At 40.9% G+C, this 20,318-nt stretch overlaps 1 protein-coding gene across 2 annotated transcripts; it reads right to left on the minus strand.

The window, feature by feature from the left end:
• Nucleotides 1–971: 971 nt before the first annotated feature.
• Nucleotides 972–20,066, minus strand: LOC140686679 (uncharacterized). Of its 2 annotated transcripts, none has more exons than XR_012060479.1 (2): nucleotides 18,566–20,066; nucleotides 972–2,189 (listed from the first exon to the last, which is right to left on the minus strand). XR_012060479.1 is itself a non-coding variant. In XM_072940889.1 (2 exons), exons 1-2 carry the CDS (start codon nucleotides 19,735–19,737, stop codon nucleotides 1,740–1,742), a joined length of 951 nt encoding a protein of 316 aa, XP_072796990.1. In that variant the 5' UTR covers nucleotides 19,738–20,066; the 3' UTR covers nucleotides 972–1,739. The 2 variants fall into 2 exon arrangements, 1 of the variants encoding a protein (XP_072796990.1); XM_072940889.1 differs by having other exon boundaries at nucleotides 19,237–20,066.
• Nucleotides 20,067–20,318: the final 252 nt, after the last annotated feature.

Below are 20,318 nucleotides of genomic sequence, written 5' to 3' on the forward strand. Positions count from 1 at the left end.
AACATGCCTGTTGGGACATGACTCCAGGCACAACATTCTTCCCTTCCCAGTGCCCAGTCTTCTCTTAAATGCCAGCTCTTACACTGAGAGAGTGCCCATTCACTGACTGGCAAGTTACTTTTATTTTGGCTCATTGGTTAGTTTAATGAATATTATTTTGGTGAAAGAATGCATCTATCAGTTTAGAGTTGATGGGCCTAAAGCTGCTGTTGAAAAAAACATTCATTTGCTAATTTCTGTTAGTTCTTCCTAACTTCTAGCATAATAAATGCCATTTGTAAGTTCTAAAAGGGTTAAAAATTTTTGCTCCATTTTTGGTTAATAGGGTTAACTGTACACATTTAAAAATACCTTCAAATAAATAATTTCTCTTTTCTAACCAAGATGTGACCTCTGAATACTATTCTTTTCTACACCATTTGAGATGGTTCAAGCTTTTCACCCTAAACCTTGGTTTATTCCTTGGTATTGGCTTCTGTAACAATGAAAATGTGTGATCCTAGGCCTGTGTACAAGTAAAGACGTGGCCATTCCACACGTGAAAAAGAGATAAAATTATAACTCTGCAGGTTCAAATGAAGCCAGAACAGAAACCAAATTTTTCCTGGCTTAAATCAACAGCATCACAGCCTTACCATTACACATGTAAATTTTACAAGAATGTATTTGGTTGAAGGCCCAAACTGAAATTTTCATTTCTTTGTTCTCATCTGTTACTTTAAATTACAGTGTATTTGTAATTATTAATTTGGCTTAAAGGCAAAGTTTCACTGGCAGTTTTCAAAGGCATTAATCCAAGGGAATTTGGATATATAATTTATTTATTAAACATACTCATTGTAAAAATAGTATTAATTCACACTGATATTTTCCCATCCTATACAAAATGTTGTATTTCAAGCACTGTAACTATATTGAACTAAATTCTATTTGATCATAATAAAAAAAAATACTACATGATCATCGTTCAACTGTGTAAATAAAGAATTTATTGAGAAGTAAATAAAAAGCATAATTTCTGCTTTCAGATGACTTACATAGAATTAAAATGTTCTTAAAATAGCTAGAAGTAGTCTGATTTCACAATCATTTCTTGATATTACACCAGTTATAAGAAGCCAATTAGAGAGATTTTAGCCCAACAAGGATCTAGAGTATTTTCATCATAAATTGTCGCTACACAGGAATGGGCAGTGTTTTGGCATTATGAGTTCTCTTTTCTAGAGACGTCTCAAGGAATAAAGAAGAAATTTATATTTTTATTATATAACTTATTTTCATTTAAAGTTCTTAAACAAGAAAAACTTAACACCAATGTAGGCAAAGTTAGTTACAAGGGACTCAGAATAAAGAATATCCATCTCTTTCATAGACTGTGACTCCTGAAAGTGCTCTAAAAACACTATGAGTTTGATTAGCTGCAAAGCATTAGCCTGATGGAAACCTCCCTCCTCCCCTTACATGTGTATGTACGTATACAAATACTATAGGTCAATATCTTCTATCGGTCCAACTTAAATGCGACAATTATTCTCAGAGGCTGTGCAAGGTTGCAAATACTGTCTACGCTGTCTTACAGTTCAAGACCACTAGCACTCAAGTGTTTAAGAGCAAACCAAACATTGCATTAAAGCAAACAAATGTCTACAAAGCCATATAGTTTGAATTTCTTTTAAGAGCAGAAAAATGGAGGGCTCAGTGAATCAACCAATATATTAATTGTTCTGGGTCCTATAATTTTATCTAAAACTATTTTTTATAAGTGGAAGGCTTGATGCCTTTACATAAATAGTTTCAGAAATTCTAAAAATATAAAATATTCCTTTGAAAAATAGGACAAGTTTTGTTTTCTTTTGTTTTGAACTTGGAGAACAGTTCAGTGAGGGGTGGGTTTTCTTCTCACAGATGAATTTTGCAGCATCCTTCCCCCAGGAGCACGCTGACAGCTCCATCATCCTGCATCTAACACACCTCCGGGATGAGCCTCTAGGAAAGGACCCTACTGGCATCATTGTAGGCTGGTCTTCTCTCTTGCACACTCCTCTAGCAGCTCCCCATCCCTGGGCATTTTGCAGCAGTGTCTCAAGTCCAGAACTGGAACTTGACTGGGAAACCACATCCATTTCAAAATGCAGCATTTTCATCTGTTTGTCGGGTGATTCTTGATGCCCCAGGGATAGGAGTGATACCTGGAAGAGTCAGAAGTGGAAAGAGTTAGTTACAGCCTCAGATGTTTTAGTTCACACATTCAATTCCAAAAGCAGCAGCCCAGGTATATAAGTAAACAAATCACATGGAATCAAAATGTGATTCTAAACATGACAGAATAGGGAGAATGTCAGAAAGCTGCCTTTTGCTGAAGTTCACTGCTAACACTGTGTTTCTCAAACTATAAACTCAGTGGGAACTAATAACCTTCTAGAGTGGAAAAATCACCACTCCAGAGTAGCCTGTATCTTAAATGACTATTTCACATATTCAACAGTTAATTGCAGGAAAAATAATGCAAGCTGATTCAATGTACTTTTTAAAAAAAATCTCAACACATATTACATTGTCACAAAATAAAATGTTAATGCATACCCCTAAGTATACAAGGATGATATGTTGGTAATCTCTTCACTTAAAAAACACAACGCTTTTACTCTCATAAACAACGCTGATCAAATTCAGGCGTGCCAGGCTGTAACCTTCTGGTTAGGAAGCGAACTGTTATGTGTGTAACAGATGTAATTAATGAGACAAGCCTGCAAATGATCAGGAGTAGAGCCCTTCTGGGTCTGGCCCAGCTTGTTTGAACCCTGTTTCATTTACTTACACAGCTGTCTTCAGTTCAACTCCATACTACCCCCACTTCCCAAAGCCCTCATTCTGGCTAGGGTCCCTCACTACTGTTTCTGTTCCTGCTACCATTTTCTTTAACTAATGCAGCATTTTGTGCCTGAGAAAATCTCCCTCCTGACTGCCCAAGCCATCTTACTATTATTTAAACAGTTCTCGGTAACTTCCCCGAAGACAGCTAATAGCTAGATAATGGCCTTGTCCTGAGATTCTGTTTGAGAACTGCATCTCTCTATCCCTAACTACACATAAACTCCACGATCTAAGCTGAAAATGTGCCATATCTTGGCTTAATGCTTTAGCTGTTGTCTGGATGCTTTGTACACATGTGTCTTAATTTGAACGGACAGTCTTAAATTGTAAACTTGAGTTATACAGGACTTAGCACGTAATTCTCTGTGCATGGTGATGAACCAAGATCATTGAATACTATTTTGCAGTGATGACAATGATGATTAAAAGGATGATGGGAACAGTAGATCTGGACAAATACTGGTGGAGGAGTTAAAACAACGCTTCTTATTTCTAACCATATTTCTAGGGCAGGTATTCTCAGTTTGTGTTCCAAGTAAAAGATGAAGATTCATTGGGGTGAACAAGGTCAGCAGACTTCTTTCCTACAGTGCACCTCAAAGTCCTTAATATATTAATACATGTTAACATTCTCCAAAAATGGAAAAACATACAATCAGAATTTCCCAAATATATTTGGTCAAGGAATTTTATTTTTCAGGGAGCATCTATTAACATCTTTGAGGATATTGGCTATTTACAAATCCTATTTGGGAAAATACACTCTACTGATTCTAAGTACTAATTATAAATACCTCTATATGTCCTGCGATGTTTTGCATCCTCTATCCTTGGACTATGGGTAAATCATGACTGTCACATTTGATCTGATTCGTATTTGGAATTATGTGTGTTTTCAGCTTGTGAAGTATTAGGTGTCTATGTGGAGCCTGATTTTCTCTTGGAAATTAATTGGGGACACCAGTAAACAAGTAATGGCTTTAAGCACTACCATGGGTTCTTTTTACATGTAAGCAATGAAAACTCTCCCAGTGATATATTTTATCATTGCTATTAGAAACTGAAGAAGGAATGTCACGGCCATGTGGCTCTTTAAATGGATTATTCATTTTAACTTGGAGCATTTTAAGAAAACTTCATGTCATTACTATCATATTTTGCTTTAAATTGATCATTAAATTCATGTCTTCATATTGTATTCACAATTCTGAATATAACTAAACAATTTCACCTTCATTATTAAGCATCTTATTGTCTATTTACCATAATAAGAAAATCTGCAATGTCTTTTAATACAGGAATATGTCTTGGAAAATATAGTATTTGATTTTTCAAAAAACTCAATAATCATAGAATTGAAAGGGTAACCATACATTTGAAAGTAAGACTGAAATTATTATTTCTAAAAAAGGAAATATAAGACCTCTTGTAAGAGTCTCCCTAAGTTCCTTACACTGGTACTTAGTGGATTCTCTGCAAAAATTTGAAGACAGTCATAGCACATGATCCTGAGTCTCAGAAAATGCAGATGTAACAGTGGTAAGTATGATTTTTGCCCCACCACAAGCAAGGGCACTTGAAATATGAAGTTGCCAAAAGTCAAGAATAGAGACATTCACACCATCCGTGGAAGGCTGAATGTATTCAGATCGAGAATAGAAAATGAACGTTCCAAATCCCTCCAGGATAGTGGGAACAGAGTGATGATGGAGAGGGTGATTTCTGTTAACAATATGCCTTCATTTCTCTGAAGTTACAAATCACAACAGAACTAAACTTACAAAGGTTGAATTTTGGAAATACATTCTCAAGCCAAAAGAACAAGCATTTGAATATGCTTATGTGCGATTCATAATAATAACTTGTTGAAACAGAAGGGAAAAATGCTGGAGAATGAATTAATATCAAAAAAAGAATCTAATTTCCATATAATGACCGTAACAGGTTGTTCTTAAGACTTCTTTCTCTTTCCAAGGCTAATAGTTATCTTTGGGAAAGACTTTGAGAATAATTTAAATAGCGGTCACCTGACAGCTTCATCAGCTTGACAGAAAGGCTGTATCTCCAGGCAGAAAAGGCCACTTTGGGACAGCAGACTCTACTGGCCTCCTAAAGAAACTTTAGCCATACAGGATGTGTAAGTGGTGGCTCACGGTTGATCTGATAATTCAGTTACCAGTGGGCTCCTCGACAAAGCCCAGAGACATTTCATTTATAGTAAACACTGGCAGCGCCCATATCCCCTCATTCAAACCCCTTCAAAATGTGCTGGCATGACTTCCAACCACTAGCATCTGCATTCTTTTTCCTGAGGATTTCTCTGGCCTCTAAAATCTGCTTTGCCCACTCTTAGAGGAGGCCAGAAATGCCAAGGAACTAATGTCTCGAGAAGAAAAATGCCTCCAACAAGGACTGATGGGAATCAGAAATCAGTATCCCAGATACCTGAGCCCTGGAGCACTCAGAGTCCCAGTGGGTTCAAGTTCCATCCGCCACAATGGTAACTTGCTTCATTGATTTCAATACCCTACCAGAGTTTTCTGGGATTGCCTCTCAAATAAACTAATGTAAGCACATTTTGACAGGAAGAGCTCTCTGCATGAAGTCCCTTTGTCTGGTCACTGACTTTAAATCAGGCACCCCCATGCCCTTCTTAACTCCAGGTCTAGCACACCTTTCAAATATTTTGATCACACTACACCTTGCTTAACATGTTGGTTCATTCCTAGATCAAAGAAGTAGAAATGGAGACTAAGTAATTTACAGATGACCAGATCACTTTCCTAGCTTCCCCTTCAGTCATCCCATGAACAAACTGTGTGAACATGATGGCATCTAAAGAAAAATCACAAGAGGATTACAAGCCTGCACATGAAGGAGTGGGGAGAGAAATGACTCTGACCCCCATCTCAATGACTTACCTGAAGTCACTTCCTTTTTCCCTTTAAAACATTCATGATTGAGCAGACTGTTTGGAGTTGTTTTTTGTAGACACTAAGTCCACCACCTCCCCAGACTGCCAGCATTTGAACAAAAGGCAACTGTCCCTTCTACCAAAATTTGTCCCTCTCGAGTATTGATTTTTGAGTGGTGAGCTGCTGGACCTGAGTTTGGTAACAGATTTTGATGCCCAAGATGGGGCTGCACCCTCTCGCTGGTGAGAATCCCCTGGGCTTCCTGTGCTGCAGCTGCCGGCTGTGGCAACACACAGGGTTGAGTGTGAAGAGCCAGCTGCCTGTGGCAAGCTGGCCAGAAGGGGGTTCTCAGGAAAGTCCCAGCAGTTGCTGGAACTATTCGTCCTTGGGATTCTGTCCATATGTTCCCTGCCCAGCACTGTCTGCCAGTTTTCACTTAAGGTTGGTGGGGATGAATTCTAAGTTCTAAACTGATCTTTAATATTTGAAAGCAAACCCTGGATCTCATCTGTTAGAATTAAAATTGTAATACCCACTTTCCTGTAGGACTTCTTCAATCACAGTCTAAAATGGAAAAAGAAATCAGGTTAGTACTGAATTAAAAGCAACAAAATATAATCATTCAGAGGCGCTGCAGAAACCTCACCTGCATCTGTTCATATGTGATGCCCTTCTCCAGATCAAAGCTGGTGGGTACACCTGAAGTAGACAAATTATTGTGTCTGGCACTTGGTTCATGTTTTTTTTAGTTGGATTTTATTGGCAATTATAAGCGGGCAGTGAAAAAGATCAATTTCTTAATGATGAAGATGAGTACTTAGAAGAACATTCCAAACTATCTTGGCTTTGAAAACTCATGCTTCGTTTCTCTTCCTTTAATAGCTTTCCACTTTTGGAGTGGCCATCAAAAAATAATACTCAAGATTTAAAGGCATCAGATAAACTGGTCAATTAAGTTGTGTGTGTGTTTGTGTGTGCATGTGGGTCCGTGTGTGTGTGTCTTATGAACAGGAAAGTAGTGACTCTAAAGACAAACTACCTGGAAAGTAAAGAAAAGGTTAAGAAACTCTCCCTCATCCACAAGACAAAAAGAGTGGAAGGATAAATTCTTAGTGGAGGAAGTAATAGCCAGTGAACCCCAACAAAGATGTGACCCCTTCCATTGGCTGCCAGGAGAAAAATAAAATATATTTAAAGCTTGAAGGCAATATTTCTTCTGCTGTTTAGTCTGATTGCCAGCAGTTAACCTACTCCGGTGTCACCCAAAGCAGTGTTGATCATCTTCCACTCAAATCAATCAACACGTAGAGGTCACGAGATCCCCTGACACTCAGGAGAGAGAAGAGAATGGGTTGAAGGCTGAGGGGAGGCATGAGGATGTGAATCCTGGCTTAAAGCCCAAAGTGCTTTATGGTTCTGCTGTCTTCCCTATTGCCCAGCCTGCTGTGACAAGGGACACACCCAGTCTCCTCTGGGATGGTGTGTCCAGCTTCTGGGAAATCCTGTCAAGTCCCTCTCTGACCACTGAGAGAATTCAGTCAGAGCTCTTCCCTTAACGGAGCTGCTGCTGTCAAAATTCTGTCCTGTGACTGACTGACCTGCCCTGGGAGATATTTTTAAAAGCAAGTGGCTTTTTCAATTCTGAGTCTGTTTCTGTTTTGTAAATAAGTTCAGCTGTCTTGTTTTCTTTTTAGATTCCACATACAAGTGATGTCATGTGATACTTGTCTTTCTCTCTCTGACTTACTTCACTTATTATGACAATCTCTATGTCCATCAATGATGCTACAACTGGCATTATTTTAAAATCTTTTTTATGGCTGAGTAGTATTCCATTGTGTATATATGCCACATTAAATTCAGTGAAGTCACTCAGAGAAAGATGAATGTTGTATAACATTTATATGTGGAATTTAAAAATTTATACAAATATTTACATAAGAGAAATAGACTCACAGACACAGAAAACAAACTTATGGTTACCAAAGGGGAAAGGTTGGGAGGAGAGATAATTTAGGATTATTGGATTAACAGATACACAATTCTGTATATAAAATAAACAAAAAGGATTTACTGTACAACAGCAGGAACTATAGTAAATATCTTGTAAACCTATAATGGAAAGGGAAAAAAATCAGAAAAGGAATATATATATATATATTTATCTGAATCAATTTCCTGTGTACCTGAAACTAACACAATATTGCAAATCAATGATACTTCATTTAAAAAATAAAGAAAGTTAATGACTTTAGAGAACAGTTTATCTGGATCTTATACATTTCTCAGGGGCTATTTTAAATGAAATTCTGCCTACCCAGGTTAGCTTTATCCCAGGAATCCAAGTCTTAGGGAAAGTCTGATAATTATTACATGAAATGATTTGCCTAAAGTAGTCAACAACAAAAGCACACCAGCAAACAGCGATGTTCTTGGCTAAGGAAATGGCAGGTTTTCATTTAACCCTAAAAGGTTCACATATGTTTCTGCCTCACTGAGGGATGTAACTGTAGTTTACAAGGATTCAAAAATTTTGCAGTAATTCTACAGCCTCAGAATTGCCTGAAGATCTCTTCTGAGAATCATACGTCACAAGGAGTGTTACATTACACTCAGCCTGCAGGCATACTGGCTAAGCATTTGTTATGTATTTACACTGATCGTTGCAATAATCCTAAAATGCACATAACATTATTATCCCCATGTTACAGGCAAGGAAACTGGGGTTCAGCAAGGTCAAATAGTTTGCTCAAGGTCAGCTACTCAGTGACTCAGTGTGCACCTTTAATCCCTAAGTTACTTTGCCTCCCTATATGAAGCTTTTCCAGAAAAGAAAAAACAAATTAAATATGTTTGATGTGATTCTTTAGGTAAGTTTCAAATTTTCTGCTTTATTCAAACTCTTCCCTTTCTGCTTTTTATCTCCCCGGATGCTTTTTGGAATTTGGTTTCTGATCATCAGATAAAAAGAAATAAAAGGAAATACAATTTAACCACATGGATTCTCTTCGCTTCTGGTATTAATTAATAATCAAGGAAGCTGTCCCAAGTGGGTAAAGTAAACCTCAGGGAATTTCCAGATTCCTACTGCACGTCCCTCTCAACTACTATCGCAGATAATAAATATAAGATCTATTTTCTTTTTAAATTGAAGATAATCTTTTGAGGATAGCTGTTGATCCAAACAATCTGTTCTGTTTTTCTTTTTTTAATTGAGTTACAGTCAGTTTACAATGTTGTGTCGGTTTCTGGTGTACAGCACACTTCTTGTCATAATTGAATATACATATATTAATTTTCACATTGTTTTTCACCATAAGCTAGTACAACATCTTAAATATATTTCCCTGTGTTATATACAATGAAATACTACTCAGCCATAAAATGACAACATAATGCCATTTGCAGCAACATGGATGTCCCTAGAGAATGTCATCCTAAGTGAAGTAAGCCAGAAAGAGAAAGAAAAATACCAGTCTGTTTCTTCATGAAAGCCAGACTCCTGTGTTGAAGACCGTTACCTGTTGAGTTATTTGTGGACAGGCTGATTTCACTTGATGAATGATGCAATAAATGGTAATATGCTGTGAAAAAGCTGTGTTCAATTGGTTCTAGAGACCCCTGAGATAACTGAAGCAGAAAAAGTAAAACCGTGTCTTATTTCACATTCAGAGTCAAGTGACATGAGACCTCCGTGCGTGTCTTTGCAAGAGGGACCGGAGCTCTTTGGCTGTCAATCCCTCTGACACAGAGAAAGACCCATCTTTGTCCTTTCATAAGGACTTATACAAGGGGAGGCTGTAGCTCAAGTGGTTGAGCACATGCTTAGCATGCATGAGGTCCTGGGTTCAAGCCCCGGTACCTCCAATCCCCAGTACCTTCTCTAAGAATAAGTAAGTATATAAACTGAACTGTCTCCCCCAACCAACACCCCTGAGAAAAAAAAGTGAGGCAGGCAAATTACAGTGAAAGCAAGCAAACAGTTCCCTGGTCAGGTGAAACACACACACACACACACACACTATACTTTACAATCTTATGAGAACAAAATTTAAATGGACAGAAAAATAATGGTGTAGGGTCTGGAATACCAAAATGTTATTTTTACCAGGTGTGAGAGGAATAAACTCCAATTATTCAACAGAACATTATGTATAGCCCTAATCCATACTTTTTCATGTATCTGCTGTGAAAATGCCTTCTTGTTTGGCCAAGGCAAACAAGTTTTTTAATACATCTTTCTCAATCACCATTAATTAATTTTTATCTCCACACATTAATTCTCAACACTGCAAAGGAAAGAGTAATTCAATAAAAGCCAGAATTTATTAAAGATCCAATCATTTAATTCCCTTCTATAAAGATGAATTTTTTAAATGAAATTTTCAACTTCCTTTCAACTTTCATTTTAACCAGCACTTGGTTTGGGCAAGTTTTGTGCCTGTGTAATACAATATGCTTTAAAAATGTCGATTCATATTAATAAACTAGAAACAAAAGGAACAACGTAGACTATGCCACAGTAGTTACCTTGGATTCATATCCTCTGTTCATTAAATTAGGAATTTTGAAATGAGGTACTGAGATCGAAACTTGCACAGAGAAGGATGCTAAAGCTATGAAGACCAATGTGGTTTTTATAAATTAATTTTATAATAACTTTATTGTGGTATAATTTCTGTACAGTAAACTACACATATTTCAGCTGTACAATTTGATGAATTTTGATAGACGGATACACTGAGAAAACCATCACCACCTAACATTTCCATCACTCCCTAAGAGGGGCAAACTTCTAACTCCCAATTTATCCCTTCTCACCCCCTTTATCAACAAGGTTTTCAGAAGCTCTGCAGAGGGGACACTGGAGCTGAACCTCAAAGGCTGGATTTGGGTGGACAGAAGGAAGCCAAGTGGACATTCCAGGTGAGAGGACATCGAGGGCAGAGGCTGAGCATTGCACAAAAGGCGCATGGCGATACAGGGCTAGGACATTAACCCAGTGATCTAGAGGCATGGGGATTTAGGCTGAAGAGAGGAAGGCAAGTGCTGTTCATTCACTCAGGGAGTATTTTTTAAACAAACTTTTGTGTTCCATGCACAGCTCCAAGCAACAAAAACAACCAATGTTGGCCAAAAACCGTATTCTTGGAGCTGACTGTCTAATTAGGGAAAAATGTGTCTGTGAAATACCCACCTGGATATATGTAAAATTGCAACTGAGCTGAATGCACTGAAGGCCAGGCCAGTGGTTCAAGGAGGTCACAGATAGAACTAACTGAGACAGGGAAGGCTTTCCTGAAATAATGCTTCTGCTGAGAGACAGGATAATGAGCAAGAGTGAGTAAAGGATGGAGTGGGCAGAACATCACAGGCAGAGGAAAGAGCATGTGCATGCTGGGGAGGAAGCAGCATGGTAGGTGGGCCCTGTGGCCGGTGAGGAGACAGCAAAGGGCGAGAGCGGTACAAGGTGAGGGTGGGGAGAGGGGTCCAGGCTTGGACCAAACAGGACATGAACATCGTGGTGAGAATTTTGGCATTTTATACTCAGACCCATGAACAGTGTGTGTGTGTGTGTGTGTGTGTGTGTGTGTGAGATAGAGAAAGAGAGAGAGAGAGAGACAGAGACAGAGAAAGACATTACCACATTCTGTTTTAAAAGGATCACTCTGGATGCAATATACACATAATAGTCTGATTTGGGCTGGGGTCATATGGTGAATGCAGACAGATCATGAGTAGGCACCTGCAGAGGGCAGAGGCCAAGGAAGCTGGACACGGAGTCAGATGGGGAGGCAGGAAACTGTAAGTAAGTGATTAGGAACACTACCAAAGTCTGGCAAAACAGACTGGAGAAGACATCCAGATGGCCGACAAGCACATGAAAAGATGCTCAGCATCACCAATTGTTAGAGAAATGCAAATCAAAACAAAGATGAGGTATCACCTCACACGGGTCAGAATGGCCATCGTTGAAAATTTCACAAATGATAAATGCTGGAGAGGGTGAGGAGAAAAGGGAATGCTCCTTCACTGAGGGTGGGAATGTGGTTTGGTGCAGCCACTGTGGAAAACAGTATGGAGATTCCTCAAAAGACTAGGAGTAGACCTACCATATAATGCATTAATGCCACTCCTGGGCATATATCTGGAGGAAGATAGAATTCAAAAATACACGTGCACTCCAATTTTCACAGCACCATTATTTACAATAGCCAAGACATGGAAAAAACATGAATATCCATCGACAGATGACTGGATAAAGAAGACGTGGTATGTTTCAACAACAAAATACCATGCAGCCATAAAAAGAAAAATAATTCCATTTGCAGCAACATAGATGGACCTGGAGAATGTCATTCTAAGTGAGGCCAGAAAGAAAAAGAAAAATGCTACATGATATCACTTATTTGTAGAATCTAAAAAAAAAAAAGCACATGAATGAACTTATCTACAAAACAGAAACAGAGTCACAGACATAGAGAACAAACTTACAGTTACCAGGGATTAAAGGGAGTGGGAAGGGATAAATTGGGACTTTGAAAATTGCAGCCCTTGGGGAGTGCTGGAAATGTTAACTTTCATGAGTGTGGCAGTAGTTTCATGGGTGTAGACTTCTATCAAAATTCATCAAAGGGTACATGTGAAATGTGTGTAGTTTACTGTATAGGAACCATACCACAATAAAAATTGCTTTAAAATAAAAGGATATCAACATGAGAAGGATGCAAAAACCTCAGACTAGTTGATAACCAGAAGGAAGGATGGCTACTGAAGATCAAATATACTTAATTAATAACAGTAGCACCTATGGCCACTAGTTAGTGCTTACTGCATTCCAGATAGATTTGATGTTCTATTTGGTTCTTACAACTACCCTGTAAGGAAGGCATTATGTCCACTTTACAGATGAGGAATCTGGGATATAGAGTAATTCACTCCTAAGTGGCAGGACCAGGGCTATAATATCAAAGGCCAAGCAAAACCACCTGCACGATGAGGACCCCCAGGTGTTAATGAGGTAGGAGATGCAAGAGATAAAGTGGAACATCTGGAGGTGAACACATGGTTTGAAGATCGAGCAGAAGGAAAACAGATGCTGCCAATGATATTTGATGCAAAGAAAGGAGGAAGATGGTGAGTTCAAGCCTGGACATACCAGATGGCAAGTAAATGTTCGACCGGCAAGTAGAAATCTGTCTGATACACAGAAGCTTTCTAAGCAGTGGCCTCTCTAGCCGGCTGAGGCCACGAGGTGGGTCTGCAGTCCCAGACCAGCATCGTGGGGCCCTCTCTTGGCTCGTGAATATTGAGCTGAGGGGCACCTCCCGTCTTTAGCATTATGCTCTGCTTGGAAGAACGTGTACAATCCTCCTTCTGAACTGATATAAAAGGGCTCTTCTGCTCTGAACAAACACCTACCATTCCAAAGGTCAAATGGTTGTGTGTACTATTGAACTAAACAAGTCACTATTAAAGAGAAAAGGCTCTATCACTGCCACTATTCTCCTCCTCCCCAAACACACTGATGTTGAGCAAATATTGAACAATTTTACCACCTTATTGGTTAACTGAGAACACAGTTACTTTCTGGGCAAAAGACTAAATAGAAGAAAACAAAGAGAAACTACAAATGTAATCCTCATTAAATTCCCCAAACTGTATCTTCTTTTCATATCATAAAATAAGTTTATGTTTGCTGTGGGACAACTACATAAATGACTTCGAAGCTAATCAACTGAGGAAGGACTCAGAAGGAAATTAAGCCCAAATGAATGAGATTAGGTATCAGAAGTGAGAAAAGTTTCAGCACTTTTCTCATCACACTTCACTCGCCAGGCCTCAGATCTGTTTTCCTTTAGGTTTTCCTTGTCCTCTTTCACTGAATCATGTAACATGTTAAGTCACAAAGTATTACCTTGTTTTTTTTCGTTTCTTCTCACCTATAGCTCTTTTCTATTAGGATTTATTAGGCTTTTGAGGCCACTTTGTTAACACAAACATCAGTATTTACACTGACTATTTTCATATACTTAAATCTTAGAGGCTGATTAGATGCAGGTTCAAGGATTTACTTCACAGTAAACTTCACAGATGGTGCTACGCACGCCCATGAGGAAGCATGGAATGTCCAGCTGTCCCTCTTTCGTGATGTCAGTGGCCAAGAATGGTCATGTCTAGACCCATCATTTCTTTAAAGGGGCTGCAAGATGACAGTGCTTTTACACATTCGTTACTTATTATCTGAGTGAGTTCTGTAATGAGAGAATTTACTTTCATCGATTTAGTTACCCTGAGACAGAATTCACAAGGGAAAGGCAGAATAAATATTTAATTCTTTCCTTCTGTAAACAATTTTTGAAATAAGCTGTTGGTCACTCACTGTCTTCCAAAGGTAACCAGTAAGGGATATTCTTTTTTTTCCACTATCATGAAGCCTTGGAGTTAAACATTAGTTGGTGCCCTTGATCCACTGTGGTTATCATTCTCTTCAATTCTCTAATTATCCAACAGAGAGCAGTGGGCTCCTGAGTCATCTGATACACCCTCGGGAGCCCTGGACAGCATCCCCGCCCTGCACCCTGTGATGTCAAGATATTCCAGCCTAGTCTTGTTCAGTTTCTGCTCAAGAGATGCCAATGGCTGTATTTCCAAAGCCGTGGATGCAGAGGGAGCACACTGCTGCTTGCTTAGTTTCTAAACAAACTTAGTGAAATTTTTGGAAATATGAATTTTTTTAAAGATAAGATTTATCATGAATCCATACTCATTCATACTGATCTTTCTAATTCTAATTTGAATTAATACCTTCTATTTTGTCTCTGTTGCTTTTCTCTCCTTTGTTGAAAATCCTGGTCTTCAGAGACACCTATCCAGTTACTCAGATGCTTTATTTGTCTTGCAATTCTAGCCAAGGTTGAGCAGGCTGGATGGAAGATACCTCAGGTGAGTAAAAAAATAAAGAGCTTCATTTTTCAGAAAAGGGCTCGCCCATGTTTTGGCTCATCTGTATACACTTGGTCTCAGGCAGTTCATAAGTAAGGCACATTCATCCCATGAAAACACCTTCAAAATGCAGGTGCAGATTCCCTGGATTTCAGGGGGAGTTCAGAGGGGGAGGGGGAAACTGAGTGCACTTCGTGTATTGTCACCACTGCTTCACATCTATGTTGTGGGATGGTTGTGGCATTCAAAGGCTAAAGGGCCCCTCCTCTGTGATGGCACAGTGGAAGAAAAAGCCATTTCTGAACAAAACCCATTGCTAAAGATTACATCACAAAGGGGAAAAACAGGTCAAAAACACCTATTTAGGTTTCAGACTAGGGAAAAGGTGGCTACTTTCTGCTCATGGAGAAGTATACAAATGTATCAATACTTACATCTCAATAAAGAATAGAACCAGCATAGGCCATGTTAGAGAGCATGCAATTGCACCAACCTAGAATCTATTTGATACTCAACAATATTAACCATCAGGCACCTACCAGGCACTGGGTACGACCCTGGGAAATCAAAGATGAAGAAGACACATTCACTGCCTTTGGCTAAATGGTAATGCAAGTCTGAATGGTGAGCTACTTAAAACAACAGTAAGAGTGAAAACATATAGAGAAAGGGGAGATTAATTCTTGATGCGGAAACAAAGTTTCAGTGGAGGAACTGGTAAATACGCCAAGTGGAAGCTTTCTTTAGCTCACAGGAGGCAAGGCCTGCCTCCCTGATTGTAGGGTTTCATAAGGGCATGAACCACCATGAGCTTAAATTATCAGACAAGGGGGCAGAGCACCCTACAGAGGGTAACTGAATCTGCCTCTCAGCCAGGTTGAAAGCAAAGATAATCATGTGTCCCTACAGCTGTCAAACAGGACAAAGGGACTTCTATCACCAAGTTGTGCTAACCAGAGATAAGCAATTTTCCTTCTTCCTGGTTGATTTAACATGCCAGTGAGTTAGTTTCCTTATTTAAAAATAGAAATATCTACCAGCACCCACAGTCTAGGAGATTGCAGAACATCGATTATGGAAACAACCTTAGAAATGGTTCATTCCAACCTCATAGCTGAGAAAAATCATGCCCTCAGATGTTAGCTGACTTGTTCAAAGTTGCAAAGCTCAACTCAGGGGTTTGTTGAAGAATATCCTAATAAAGATTGGACTAGAACTGTCTAATATGTTGTTTGTGTGTGTGTGTGTGTATGAGATATTAAATTACATATATTATATATTAAATGTATATATAGATACACACAGAGATATTTAATAACATTTTTTAGGAAAACATCAATAATATTGAAAGAAATTTCTATTACTCTTCTGAGACTGATGGCTTCAGAAATGAAGGTGAGAAAATTAGAGGCAAAGGCATACCCTTGATTTACTATCTCAAGCGATGCTACAGTCTGAATCTTTGTGTCCCCCTCGAAGATGTATGCTGAAACCTAACCCCTGAGGTGACGGTTTTCAGAGGTTGGAACTTTGGGAGGCAAATTGGGCCAGAAGGATAAAGTCCTTATATAAGTGTTCCTATTTTTAAAAATACTCATAAAAAGAGGTCTAGGGGAGCTCCCTTGCCTCCCCTCCCATGTAAGGACACACAAAATGTCAGCAGTCTGCAAACAAGAAGCGTGTCCATGCCAGACCCGACCATGCTGGCACTGTGATCTTGGGCTTCCAGTTTCCAGAATCGTTAGCAATAAGTTTAAGCTGTTTCTAAACACATCATCTTATTGTATTTTTAGTATGGCAGCACAAATGGACTAAGACCACCATGGACAAAGCCCTTTCATAGTGGGCAGAGCTTAAAAAGAGGATGACCTACAACAAGATATGTTGTCATGAAAAGGACCTCATTTCATGACAAAGAAATGATTCTAAGTTCACCAAAACAATAACAAGTCAATCACAAGAGAACCTCCATCAGGCTTTCAGCAGAATTCTCAACACAAACGTTGAAGGCCAAGAAGGGAGTTCACAGAGAGAGACAAATCCCTGAATGAGAAGAACGTGCAATCTAGCATAACCTATGCCACAAGACAGTACTTTAGAATAACCGGAGAGATCAAAAGTTTCACAGACACGCAAACACGGAAAGAAACTTGCAATAAGAAACTTACCCTGCAAGAAAGATTGAGAATTTAAGACCCTAATGAGAAAAGAAGTGATGACCTAGAAATGAGAAAACCATCATTGGAAAGGCAATAACGGCAAGAATTTGTGAAAGAATAAACGTAAAGTTGTAAAACACATCATCAAAATCATTAAAGATGGGAGAGGGAAGCCAGGATATAGAGATTTGTTTCCATTCTTTTCAGGATGTGTTTGAGATTATATAATTATCCGTTTAAAGACAACAGAGAGAGAAATGGGTTAATGTATTTGAGAACCACAGACCAAACGCATACAATGGACTCACAAAAACCAAAGAGAAGCCAAGGTAATAAAAAAGGAAATACTCAAAAGGCAGTTAAGGTGTATTTAAGACACAATGACCCAGTATCACTACTCGAAAATATTCTTCACACATGTTGAAACAACAGATTATTACAAAAAAATATGCATGTATAAATGTTCAAAATGTGAATTCATACTAACGGAAAATGTACTAACCCAAATGTCTATTATTATAAGAAGGGATAAATAGTTTCTGATACACTATTACAGGCCATACATAAAGAATAAATGCATGGCATATTAAGCAATATGACCAGTATGAAGTTCATATTCATATGAAGAAGATTTTGTACGCAAAAATAGGACTGAGAGAAAACGGACAGCCACTAACCTGTGAACTGGGATGGATTTCATGTCTATGAAATTGAGATTTGCATATTCTTGACATCCAATTCAATGGATTCATAGAATATGTGATTATCAATGTTTGTCTTCTTTCACTTAGAATGGTTTTCAAGTCCAGATATTCATTAACAAAGGTTACACAAACTGGAAGGAAATATTCAAAACATTTTTCTTACACATTATATATTCTCTTCGTACTTATCTAGCAAACATGGTAAAACATTACCACTATGCATTCCTAAAATTTTGAACATTCAAATTTGAATACATTCCTGAAATTAATTTGCTTGTAAGGGTAAAATAGGCTAAAAGTCCAAAATTGTTGCCAACACTAATTAAGGAAAACAGGGAGCAATCAAAGGGCTACTGCAACCGAAAGAGGATTCAAGCTCCAATCTCATGTCTGACTATTTGGGCGACTCTAAGTACTGGCTTCACCTCCAAACAGCTTCACGTCTGAAAGACAACTGTCTCTGGCCCTTCCCTCTCTACAAGTGGCAGTTCAGGTAACGTGAGATAACGTACCAAGCACAGTATCTGACATGCAGTGTTCACAAATGGTTTGCTTCCTTCATTCAACACAAGAGACACACTCCCATGAAGGCTGAGGTGGACGGGAGCCTCCAAGTCCACAAGTCTCCGTCAGCACAAAGGACGACAGGTGCTTGGTTCTACTTAAAACAACAAATCAATAACAACACCCTCACCCTGATTCCAAGTATGCTTCTGAAAGATCTGAAGCTAGCCACGGGAGCCTGCACTTGCTTCTCCAAGAAGTCCATCTGGGCTGCATACACACTGGGCGCTCAAGCCTTAGAAGGAAAACCCCGCAGTCATTGTGCTAAGACATCTAGATGCCTATCTGCTAGTAGGAAAGCTCAGTAGGGCTCAAAGTGGGGCGGTGGCGGGGGGGGGGGGCGTCAACTGAGGTCGAAAACCAAATGACTCTGGAAGAAATCAAGACAGCGATGCTGACTTACCCTTCCTGAACCTCGAACACTACCACAGCAGAATCCATTAAGGAACTTCAGGTTTGAACCTTTAAACACCAACACTGCTGCCACTCCACGCTTTGTAGAAAGCTTACACAGGAGAGCACCACTGGAACCTCGGAAGGTGCTGAAGCTAAGCCATAAGCGGAAAACACAAGCGAGGGGCCAAAACGAGACGATGATCCCGACTTTCTGCACACACGCCTCTGACAACCAATTTCCTGACGATGGCCGCAACCGCCTTGAATATCTGAAGGAATTGGCGGCTTCAATGGGGTCGTCAAGGGAAGGCTGCGAGGGGTGCACCCTTGGGCGGGGCTCAAGTTCCCGGCCTGGGGGTCACGAAGGGCCCCACCGGGGCACGGCCCCCACGCCCTGAGCCCCTACCCGACTCCCCGCGCTGAGCGAGGCCCGACCTGGAAGCTGCGGGAACAAAGCCCCAGCAAGAGCGGCCAGGCCCTGCCCCAGTTCCTGGCACGCAGAAGACGGGGCGGTTTGGCGGGGGTCGGGGTCTGCGCTGGAATCAGGGTCGAGGGTCCTAGGCCAAGGCCGCGGCTGCGAACGCATAGGTCGGGTGTGAAGCTGCGCGGGGGTGCAAGGCCGGCACACGGGGTGCGGACAATCACCACATCACGCCTCAGGATCCTTCCCCGATGTACCGGAGGTTGCTTTAGTGCGGCCCCACGTCGCACGCCTGCCCGCGGACCATGTCGGTGACCGTGTACCCCTCCGCCGCCATCTCCGTCGCCTTCGCCGCCGCCGCTGCCGCCACCACCGCAACCGCCGCTGCCGCCTCCATGGAAACCGACGCGGACGCCACCGGCGCCGCCAACGCTCTGGGCTGGCCCCTCCGCGGCCGCCGCTCGGCTCAAGCTGCGCCTCCTAAAGTGACCGCGCCGCTGCCTGTGCAGCCGCCGCCGCTGGCAGGCTGAGGAGGGACAGCGGCGCTCAGAAGAGCCCCGGGCCGCTGGGAACGACTGCCTCCTGCCTGCCTGCCTGATGAAGGGGCGGGCCGGCGGCCGGGGCAGGGTCGTGGCCGAGGAGGGCACGGGGGCGGGGCCGGGCTGCGTGCACGGGGAGTGGCTCCTTCGGCCAGGGGGCGGGGCTGCACTCTCAGGGGCAAGACACCTGTGTGAACTGGTATCCATTCTGATTTGCATTCTCCCCTAAGAGTTCTTCCTGACAAACTTGAGCAGTATTCACAAGAACAGCTCGCCCAGCAGCGACAGCATTGGATGAGATGTCTGTGTTCCCCTGGAGTGGGTAGGAGCCGGTATCCAGGCTGATGGGTGTGGATGCTTCAGTCTCCCAACTTGGATGCTGGCCTAGAGCCCACGGTGTCAGAGCAGGGGAACTGACCGGCTCATATAGTTCAGATGAGCCATCATTGAGGGACAGGAGCCCAGCAGGGAAGCAGACCACTGCTGTGTCCCAGAAACCCCCTTCCCCACCAATCTGCCTAGCCTTCATCATAGCATGTGCTGCCCACCTCTCCAACCTTTCCATCTCTCCCCAAATCACATACTCTGATCTTTCTTGGACATTGCTTGGCTGTTAACCCTGCTTCCCCCCTGGACATTATGCATTTCCCAGTTTCGGAGTTCAGATTCCCAGGCACTTATAAAGGTTTCGGTTGGGCGAGTGGGTCATTGAGGGGTTCGGGGTGAGGAATGTGGGTATTTAAATTTCACTATACGATTTCACTCAGGTGCCTGACATGAAAGTATCCATTTCCTGAAGG

This window comes from Vicugna pacos, chromosome 17 (assembly GCF_048564905.1).
Source record: "Vicugna pacos chromosome 17, VicPac4, whole genome shotgun sequence".
Lineage (NCBI taxonomy): Eukaryota > Metazoa > Chordata > Mammalia > Artiodactyla > Camelidae > Vicugna > Vicugna pacos.